Raw genomic sequence first — 11,007 nt, 5'->3', positions numbered from 1 at the left:
TCTACACCATGCCGCTGGATGAAGAGTGTCGATGCAGGAAATTCGAGAACGGTCTCCGTGGAGATCTTCGGCTGATGGTGGCCCCACTATCCATCAAGGACTTTGCAACCTTGGTGGAGAAGGCTAGGGTTATGGAGAAGATGAAAGTGGAAGTGGAAACTCAGCACTCACACCAGCAGAGAGTGGGGGGACCATCTGGGTCCAGGCATAGGCACGAGGAGAGGAGGAAACCCTATACTAGGCCTCATTCCCAGTCTCAGGGGTCTAGGGAATCCTCTTCTCAGTAGGGCAAGATTCAGTGCTATCAGTGTGGGGGACCGCACAAGAGGAATATTTGCCCTCAACTTGCAGGCTTCAAGAGGTGCGACAATTGTGGCAAGGAAGGCCACTTCGGCAAAGATTACCCCACCCTCGTGTGGACGGTGACGCGTACCCTGGTTCCAGCCCCAACCCAGAATCAACAGAGGAGGGGAGGCAACATGCCTCAAGCATCGGGCAAAGTGTACGCCATGACTGGAGCGGAGGTAGCAGGCTCAGGTAACCTTGTCATGGGTCGTTGTGTGATTGTTGGTAAATCTACATGTGTATTGTATGACTCTGGAGCGACACACTCTTTTGTGTCTGAAACTTGTGTGAAAAGGTTGGGTTTGCCGGTTTGTGAACTACAGTGTGACCTTGTGGTATCTACTCCGACATCAGGATTGGTCAGGACATCCTTCTTGTGTGCTAGGGATCCAATGGAGGTAGAAGGACGCAGGTACAAAGTGAATCTGATTTGCCTACCTCTACAGGAGTTGGAAGTGATTCTAGGAATGGATTGGCTCTCCGCCAATCGTATCCTTATAGACTGCCGAGAAAAGAGGCTGTTATTTCCCAACTCAGAGGAGCCTAAGTTGTTATCATCTCACGGGGCTGGGAAGGAGCTACAGGACGATGCTTAGTGTTTCTTGATCCTTACACGCTTGGAGGTGGAGGGAGAGGAGATGAAGTCTGTTATACCGGTGGTACAAGAATTTGAAGACGTGTTCCCAGAGGAAGTGCCGGGATTACCCCCTAGTAGAGAAGTGGAGTTTTTGATTGATTTGGTACCTGGAACCGGGCCCGTGTCGATGGCTCCATATCATATGGCTCCGACAGAGTTGGTGGAACTCAAGAAGCAGATAGAAGATTTACTGGAGAAGTAGTTCATCCGACCCAATACCTCGCCTTGGGGAGCACCGGTACTGTTGGTGAAGGAGAAAGATGGGGATTCACGGCTGTGTGTAGACTACAAACAACTGAACAAGATGACCATCAAGAACAAGTATCCCCTTTTCGAGAATAGATGACTTGATGGATCAGCTGCATGGGTCAGCGGTATTCTCAAAGATTGACTTACGGTCGGGTTCTCATCAAATTTTGGTGAAGGCGGATGATGTACAGAAGACGACCTTCAGGTCCTGGTATGGACACTACGAGTATGTGGTCATGCCTTTTGGTGTGACCAATGCTCCAACGGTGTTTATGGACTACATGAACCAGATATTCAGACCGTTCCTAGATAAGTTTGTCGTAGTCTTCATAGACGACAACCTTATCTATTCCAGGACTCAAGAAGAGTATGCCGAGCACCTGAGGCTAGTGCTAGGTATTCTGAGGGAGAAGCAACTATATGCTAAACTGTCCAAGTGTGAATTCTGGATGGATGAAGTGCAATTCTTAGGGCATGTGATATCCGCCCAGGGGATAGTAGTTGATCCAGCGAAGGCTGATGCAGTAGTTAAGTGGGAAAGTCCCAAGTCAGCAACAAAAATTAGAAGCTTCATGGGATTGGCTGGCTATTATAGGAGATTCATAGAGGGATTCTCCAAGATAGTGGTACCTTTGACACAACTCACACGGAAGGACCAACCTTTCACCTGGACAGATAAGTGTGAGGAAGCTTCCAAGAGCTTAAGCAGAGGTTGACGAGTGCTTCAATCCTAGTAATCCCCGATGTTGGAAAACCCTTTGAAGTTTTCTGTGATGCCTCTCATCTAAGGTTAGGCTGTGTGTTGATGCAAGAGAAGAAGGCAGTGGCCTACACTTCGAGACAACTCAAGGTGCATGAGAGAAACTACCCCACTCATGACCTGGAGTTGGCGGCTATTATGTTTGCCTTGAAGATTTGGAGGCACTACCTCTACGGTGCCCAGTTCCGTGTATTCAATGACCACAAGAGCCTCAAGTATCTATTTGATTAGAAGGAGCTGAATATGAGGCAGAGAAGATGGATGGAATTCTTAAAGGATTATGAATTTGAACTTTTGTATCATCCGGGGAAGGCAAATGTGGTAGCAGACGCCTTGAGTAGGAAGACAGTGCACGCTGCTCATCTTATGATAAAGGAGGTGGAACTACTAGAGCAGTTCAGAGATATGAAACTACATGTGGAGCTGGAATCAGAGTTCATTAGATGTAGTACCTTGACTATATTTAATGACTTTCTGTATTCAGTCATAGAGAGACAGTTGGTGGACACCAGCCTGAACAGGGTGAGGGAACAACTTGGGTCAGATGAAGCAAAGGATTTTTCTCTGGGTAGTGATGGAATACTCAGGTTCCAGGGCAGAGTGTGTGTGCCTGATGATGTCGAGGTGAAAAAGGTAATCCTTGAGGAAGGACACAAGAGTTGTCTTAGCTTGCACCCGGGCATGACTAAGATGTATCAAGACCTCAAGGAAGCTTTCTGGTGGCAAGGAATGAAGAAAGATGTGGCACAGTTCGTGTCTGCCTATTTGACCTGTCAAAAGGCAAAGGTGGAGCATCAAAGACCTGGCGGGATTATGCAGCCCTTGGAGATACCAATGTGGAAATGGGATAGCATCTCAATGGACTTTGTGACCCATTTGCCACGAACTTTTAGAGGGCATGACACCATCTGGGTCATAGTGGACCGACTGACCAAGAGTGCGCATTTCATGGCGATGAACTTGAGGATGTCTATGGCTAAGCTGGCTCAGTTGTACATCAAGGAGATTGTGAGGTTACATGGGGTGCCTTCGAGCATTGTATCAGACAGGGATCCACGGTTCACATCGCGGTTTTGGCAGACCTTGCAGAGCGCTCAGGGGAGCAAGCTCGCGATGAGTTCAGCCTATCATCCTTAGACAGATGGCCAGTCTGAGAGGACAATCCAGTCACTCGAGGAGTTGCTACGGACCTGCATACTGGATCACTTGGGCGCTTGGGATGAAGTGTTACCATTGATTGAGTTCACCTATAATAATAGTTTCCATGCGAGCATCGGGATGCGCCATATGAAGCTCTTTATGGCCGAAGGTGTAGGACCCCCTTGTGTTGGTATCAGGATGGAAAGGCGGTGTTAGTTGGACCTGAGTTGTTGGAACAGACCACCGAGAAGGTGAGGTTGGTGAGGGACATGATGCAGGCTTCATAGAGCAGACAAAAGGCCTACTTGGAATTCGAGACTGGAGATCACGTGTTCTTGAGGGTGACCCGAACCACTAGTGTGGGAAGGGCTCTCCGCTCAAGAAAGCTTTCTCCTAAGTTCCTTGGCCTCTATCAGATCTCGAGGAGGATTGGGCCAGTGGCTTATGGGATAGCCTTGCCCCCGTAGTTGGCAAATCTTCACCCAATGTTCCACGTGTCGCAGTTGAGGAAGTATGTCTTTGATCCCTCTCATGTGCTAGAAATAGAAGATGTACAAATCCGGGAGGACCTCGCGATGGAAGTACCACCAGTGGCTTTAGAGGGTAGCAAAGTTGAGGAATGCCGAGGAAGAACAGTCAGCCTGGTCAAAGTCATCTGGGATCGGAAAACAGGCGATTTGACTTGGGAGTTAGAAGAGGATATGAGGAAGTCGCATCTGCATCTGTTTATCTGGTAAGTCTTTATTTTCGAGGACAAAAATTTGTTGTTGGGGAGAATGTAAAGCCCATTTATTTCGCTGCCCTAATAACTAAGGGACTGCCCCAATCTGTTGGGCCTAAGGCCAGCCCAAGAAGTGCCCAAAACACCTAAACCTAACCCTAACGCCTCATTCTGCTAATTTTCAAAGAAGATTGTTCCCCTACCCCCTTGCAGCTGAACGTAGGGCTCTGCTAGGGCATTCTCTGAGCAACTGTTGTTTCACTCTAAGGTCTCATTTGGTTTTACTACGTTGGTTTGGGTCGTCGTGCCTTGCCCTTCTCAGTGAACTTCAGTGCTCCTATTCAAGGTAAGGGAAGCTAGACCTCATGCTTTTGATTCACTGTTGGTGTGCTTTGGTCCTGTTTCGTGTTTTGGTGACAATATGTTGTTTCTGATGGTACGAAAATGCTTTGGGTGTTGTTGTGAGCGAGTCCCTGATTGAATATCCGTGGTTCAGTGGTGAGTACTGATATACTCACCCAGGCGAGCCCATCTCGCCCAGGCGAGAATAATAGGAACTCGCCCAGTTTTTCTGCTCGAGCGCTCGCCTAGGCGAGGGGCTGTGTTTTGAGCGACGAGTGAGACAGCCTCGCCTAAGCGAGAGCTCGCGAAATTCTCTAGGAGCCACTGTTGTAGTCTTGCCTAAGCGAGAGTCTCCTGCTTGAGCGAGAGCACTCTTCTCGCCTGAGCGAGGGCTCTAACTTGAGCGAGACCTCTTTTGGGTTTTTGCTATGCTTTGTTTCATCAATGTTGATGGTTGTTTGATTGGCTGGTTCATTGACTTATTATGTACAAAGGGGGTGGATATGCATGTACTATGTATGTATGGGGGAGAATAAATGAATTGGAAATGAGCTTGGCATGAGATATATTTGATGGTTGATCACTCATACTAAATGACATGTTAATGGTATGCGTAGGAACTTCATGATTGATTGATAATGTATGAGTAAGGTTTATGTAGGACGTAATTCCATGACACTTGTAGTGGGGCTCGTGGTGGTGCCTCATATTATGGACGTAATTTCGTGGACCCTTCTAAGGGGAGTCCCCGGTGGTGCCTCAGCGATAGGACCTAATTCCATGAACCTCAAGGTGAGGGTTCACGGTGGTGCCTCGAGACTAGGACGTAATCCCACGAGGGTAACGTGGTGGTGCCTCAAGCTCACGACGTAATTCCACGAAGGCCACGTGATGGTGCCTCTTGTAAGGGTATAATTCTGCGAAGGCCTCGTGGTGACACCTCACTACCAGGACGTAATTCCACTATCTCGTGGTGGTGCGTCATTGAGCGTATCCGGATAGTCAAGTTTTGGTGTCTTATATGGTTTTGGGGCCTCACATATGGATGTCTGCCATTTATGCCCGAATATGAAATTGTATGTTGAGTGTATGATATGAGAACTTTTCACTAGCTTACCCTTTGCTTGTTTGTATGATTGTGTGTGGTTTCTTCCTTTGCGATGATCATCAACCTTGTTGATGTGAGCAGATGTGAGAACCTATGGCAGTGGTAATAATAGAGATGCTGTGGTTTGATGATATCTTGGGCGACTATCAGGCTCATTATGGGGGCCTCAGCGTTGGAGTTTAGTAGTAGTAGTAGTTTCTCTCGCTCTTGGCGAGTTTTTGTATCTCGTTTAGGCCTGTGGAGCCTCTTCCTTTTTGTTATGGATATGTTGGGGTACTATGTACGTCATATTCCATCTTTCCGCACTCTCTGGATATGTAATATATGTGGCGTTTATTTAAATTGATGTTATCTATTTAATTGGGACGTTACAAGAATATTCATATAACATTTATATACAAATTATATTTTGTCTTTATAGAGGAACAAAAATACTAAATTAAAAAAAACTATGACCAAATTGAAAACAAATAACGAATATTAGGACCAAATTGAATATAAAAATCTGATTTTTACACGTGGCATGATATTAGCTTAACACGTGGATTTTTTTAATTAAAAAATATAAAAATGACACATGGCATAATATGAGCTTGACACGTGGAAATGGGACATCATTTCCATGGATTTCGTCACACACCTGCCGAGATCGGTGAGAGGGCATGATTCAATCTGGGTGATAGTAGACAGATTGACGAAGTGTGCTCATTTTCTGCCGATTAATCAGAAGATGAATATGGATAGGCTGGCGGATTTGTATGTTCGAGAGGTTGTTAGGTTACATGGGGTGCCAGCGAGTATTGTGTCGGACAGAGACCCAAGGTTCACATCGAGGTTCTGGCAGTCATTACAGAACGCTTTGGGCACTCAACTCAGGATGAGCTCTGCCTACCACCCTCAAACAGATGGACAGTCTGAGCGAACCATACAGTCGTTAGAAGACCTGCTGAGAACGTGTGTTTTGGATCATTTGGGTACTTGGAGTGATGTACTACCGCTGGTAGATTCACTTATAATAACAGTTATCATTCCAGTATTGGAATGGCTCCCTACGAGGCCCTGTGTGGTAGGAGATGCAGGACTCCATTATGTTGGTAGCAGGATGGCGAGGCAGTAGTTCTTGGGCCAGAGTTCTTACAGCAGACCACCGAGAAGGTGAGGGTGATACAGTACCAGATGCGCGCGACTCAGATCATATCAGATCATGAGGAGGATTGGTCCTGCAGCGTATGAGATAGCATTGCCACCACACTTAGGAAACTTGCATAATGTTTTCCATGTGTCACAGCTGAGAAAATACATAGCCGATCCTACGCATGTTCTGGAGGATGACGATGTGCAGATACGAGAAGACTTGACCATTGGAGCGGACCAGTGAGAATCTTGGATGAGGCAACACAGGAAATGACGTGGGAGATGGAAGATGTCATGAGGCGGTCCTATCCTCATCTCTTCACTGGTAAGTTCTCTTTTTCGAGGACGAAAAATTTTAAAGGTGGGAGTATTGTAAGACCCGTAGAATTTAATTAATTAATTAATAAATGCGGGAGGGGAAATAATTATGACATTAAATTATGGTTGGTATGACGTGGAAAAGTGCTAGCTTATGTGGTTGAGAGTACTTTGATTGTGTGAGAGGACTTGGGTTCGAGTCATATGTATGCTAACTTTTGTGTTATTGTTTTATTATTTAAATCTATGCAAACAGGTTCTGGTATGTTATGATGATTGAATTATGATTGTTAGCATGAAATATGACTTGGTTAAATGGTTGATAATGATTTGGCAGTCTCTTGGGTTATGGGTTCAAGCCTTGGGGAACTTACATTACACTTTATAATTTTTGGTTCAAATTTAAGCTAAAGGATCCAGGTTAGGGGAGCTGGACTCCGCTACTTTATTTTAAATAATAATAACATGTGTTGTATGATAAATTGAATGCCTATCTGCTGTTGTATTCACGAATTTCTGCGTTTCTGGAAGATTTCCAGAAACTGCCTGGCGGGTGATGAACCACCGCTAGGCGACTCATCTATTTTAAGAGGGTTTTGGGCTGCCAGGCGACGCGTGGGGTTCTTAACAGTTTCTGGGTTTTGGGACGAAGGGCCTGGCGGTGTTGATCCAGCCGCCAGGCGACACAAGCGTTAAGTATCGATTTGGATAATTTTGGGTTTCTGGGTGATTTTCAATCGGGAAAAATTTTGTGGTAAGTCTTAGAGAATGATTAGATGTTGGAAATTCTGTTGAAATGCTGTGATATTTAAGCTTAATCGAATGGAACAATGCAACTAGGTATTAGGGTTGAAAGATTGGGAAAATTTGGTACTATAACGTGCATGTGAGTGGAAATTGGGAAAGGAAAAATTCTAGAGTAGGTATAGTCAGATAATGGACTTTCTATATGTGAGATTGTGAGGTTTGGACGAAGTCTGGAGTCTGGTTGGTGCATTGCAAAAATCTGGAAATTTCCAGAACTGATGCACCGCCTGGCGGTAAGCTCCGCGCCGCCAGGCGACGACGACAATAATGCAGAGGTGGCGTTTCTTGGTTGAAAGAGAGATGAGAGTCAGAGGAAAATTTTGTATGATAATGAGTTCAGTTAGATGATAATTGGAGTCTTGGGGATTGAGAGTATATGAAATGAAATTACCTAAATGGTGGATAGGTTATAAAAAAAAAAGGGAGTACATGAGAATAATAGGGAACAAAAGTAAGTTTAGACTCTGGTATGAGTTATGAAATGGTGTAATGGTAATATGTGACTTTGGGGGGATGTAAGAAGAACACAGTAAGGAATGCTTGAGATTAGTGGACTAAGGAATATAAGGTAGCGGGATAAACTTTTGTAGTTGTGCTGCTGCAGCTTTGTACTTTGAATGTGTATTTGTGATCTACAAGGCGTCTAGTGGTGCTTTAAAGGTGGGGTTGCTGGTGTTCCTTGAGTTGTGGCTCGGAACGTATCCCTTGAGTTGTGGCTCGGGATAGGGGTTAAGCACGTGGTATTCCTTGAGTTGTGGCTCGGAATAACATCTCTTGAGTTGTGGCTCGGGATGGCGGATGAACACGAGGAACCCTTGAGTTGTGGCTCGGGTTGGCGAGTGTTGCCGGGGTGAGTGTGCTGGTTGTGGCCAGTACGGATAGGTCCAGATAGATTGCCCTCCTCAGTTGTTGGCTGACGAGTTTGGTAGTCTTGGGACGATACAAACTATGTTCGTATATAGGAACTCTGCCTAGCATTGCGGTGTATGATCCATAGCATGTTTTCCCGCACGTGCTCTATCGGTTGTGGCCGATAGGTATGGCAGCAAGTCACCTTGAAGTAATCCTTAGACGATGTAGAACACGAATAATCCGATTTGGGGGTCGGATTGTAGGAATAAAAGTATAGGACAATGTGGAAAGTTAAGTTAAGTGCTGGGATATGTATGCATGTTGATATATATGTTTGTAGCATTGTATATATGATTTATCTGCTAAGCTCACCCTATCTGCGTGTGTTTGGCGATGATCGTGTACGCGGTACACGAGAGCAAATGTTGATGATGCAGGTGGCTCTGGTGCAGCTTAGTCGCAGAGAGGGGTTCGACGTGGGAAACTCTTATGTTATTTATTGCTTTTGAAAACAGTTGTAAACCCTGATGGGTAATCTTATAACATTATGATTTTGGTATTGTAGTGGTTGTTTATAAACTTTATTCGATCGTTTAATAAAATTTAAATTTTCCCGCGCTGTGGGAAAATGAGGTATTATTAAATGTGCTGAGTATTTTATTTTTTCTTTATTTTTATTTATAAACCCGTAATATCCTAACGGGATGTTACAAACGTGGTGGTGCCTCAAGGCCAAGACGTAATTCCACGAAGGTGACGTGGTGGTGCCTCTTGTAAGGGTATAATTCCGCGAAGACCTCGTGGTGACGCCTCACTGCCAGGACATAATTCCACTATCTCGTGGTGGTGCCTCATTGAGTGTATCCGGATAGTCAAGTTTTGGTGTCTTATATGGTTTTGGTGCCTCATATATGGATGTCTGCCATTTATGCCCGAATATGAAATTGTATGTTGAGTGTATGATATGAGAACTTTTCACTAGCTTACCCTTTGCTTATTTGTATGATTGTGTGTGGTTTCTTCCTTTGCGATGATCATCAACCTTGTTGATGTAGGCAGATGTGAGAACCTCTGGCAGTGGTAATAATAGAGATGCTGCGGTTTGATGATATCTTGGGCGACTATCAGGCTCATTATGGGGGCCTCAGCGTTGGAGTTTAGTAGTAGTAATAGTTTCTCTCGCTCTTAGCGAGTTTTTGTATCTCATTTAGGCCTGTGGAGCCTCTTCCATTTTGTTATGGATATGTTGGGGTACTGTGTACGTCATATTCCATCTTTCCGCACTCTCTGGATATGTAATATATGTGGCGTTTATTTAAATTGATGTTATCTATTTAATTGGGACGTTACAAGAATATTCATATAACATTTATATACAAATTATATTTTGTCTTTGTAGAGGAACAAAAATACTAAATTAAAAAAAAACTAGGACCAAATTGAAAACAAATAACGAATATTAGGACCAAATTGAATATAAAAATCTGATTCTGACACGTGGCATGATATTAGCTTAACACGTGGATTTTTTTAATTAAAAAAAATAAAAAAAATGACACATGGCATAATATGAACTTGACACGTGTACATTTTTAAAAAAAAAATTAAACAAAATTTAAAAAAGTTTAAAAAAAATTAAAAAAAAATTAAAAAAATCGCAAAATGACACGTGGCGGTTACTGTTCACATTCGTTAACTATTTAACGGTGTTAGCGAAAAGGACCAAATTGAAAAAAAATTACCAATATTAGGACCAAATTGAAAAAAAAAATCAAAAGTAGGACTACATTGACAAAATCGAACGAAAACTAGGACCAAACTACTATTTAAGCCTATTAACATTTATATTAATATTTTTAGCATAAACATTGTTATTATTATTATTATTATTATTATCATTAGTTTATTATTATTATTGATAATGTTGTGATTATTAATTATAAAAAATGTTATTGTACTAAATAATTTTACTAAATAAATTTTTAATCTTTTAAAAATTTATAATTTAGTTATTAATAATATATTATTAATATTTTTTAATGGTTATATATATAATTGTTATATTTAGTTTGATAAAAATAATAATAATTATTATATTACTATTCTATAAAAAAAACAAAAGAAAAAACCCATGGGTATTTACAGGTCACATAGTAGTATACTTAAAAACTAAGAAAACAAATTACTAGGGATATTACCCAAATATCCCTATCTATATTTTTGACATGTGTCATTTTGTTAGTTTTTTTCTTTTTACTTTTTAGAGTGTCCCAAACCATTTGAACTTTGGCTGAGTATTTGCAATGGTGCCAATTGTAGATGACGTGATTGGCTTTCTTATCAAAGTGGGAAGTTGTTCAAGAAGCTTCTAGGCAGTAGTGAAATGCTATATTTTGTTCTGTTTTTGTGGGATGAATCTCAGACATTTGTGCTTTCTCTCTCGCTCATATTTTCGAAACCCCACGTTTATATTTTTTTGTGTTGGCTTTTGATGTAATTGTGCAGGTTTTGTTGTCCTTGATTAGGTGGTTGTTTGTTTCCATTTTGCATTTCCTCTGATTATTTTGTTTCCATGTCTTATTATTGTATTTCAC

At 42.7% G+C, this 11,007-nt stretch overlaps 1 protein-coding gene across 1 annotated transcript; it reads left to right on the top strand.

The window, feature by feature from the left end:
- The first annotated feature begins 509 nt into the window (after window positions 1–509).
- LOC114191196 (uncharacterized) lies at window positions 510–941 on the top strand. Its single transcript, XM_028080376.1, has one exon. It carries the CDS (start codon window positions 510–512, stop codon window positions 939–941), a length of 432 nt encoding a protein of 143 aa, XP_027936177.1.
- Window positions 942–11,007: the final 10,066 nt, after the last annotated feature.

Source organism: Vigna unguiculata, chromosome 7 (genome assembly GCF_037176805.1).
Source record: "Vigna unguiculata cultivar grain cowpea cultivar isolate G323 ecotype 2 chromosome 7, ASM3717680v1, whole genome shotgun sequence".
NCBI classification, from domain to species: domain Eukaryota; kingdom Viridiplantae; phylum Streptophyta; class Magnoliopsida; order Fabales; family Fabaceae; genus Vigna; species Vigna unguiculata.
Note: the sequence above shows the minus strand (reverse complement) of the source record. Positions and strands in the feature narration are given on the sequence as shown.

Bases quoted from the DNA above. Each gene is read 5' to 3' on its own strand.
- LOC114191196 (XM_028080376.1), top strand. From the start codon at position 510: ATGACTGGAGCGGAGGTAGCAGGCTCAGGTAACCTTGTCATGGGTCGT.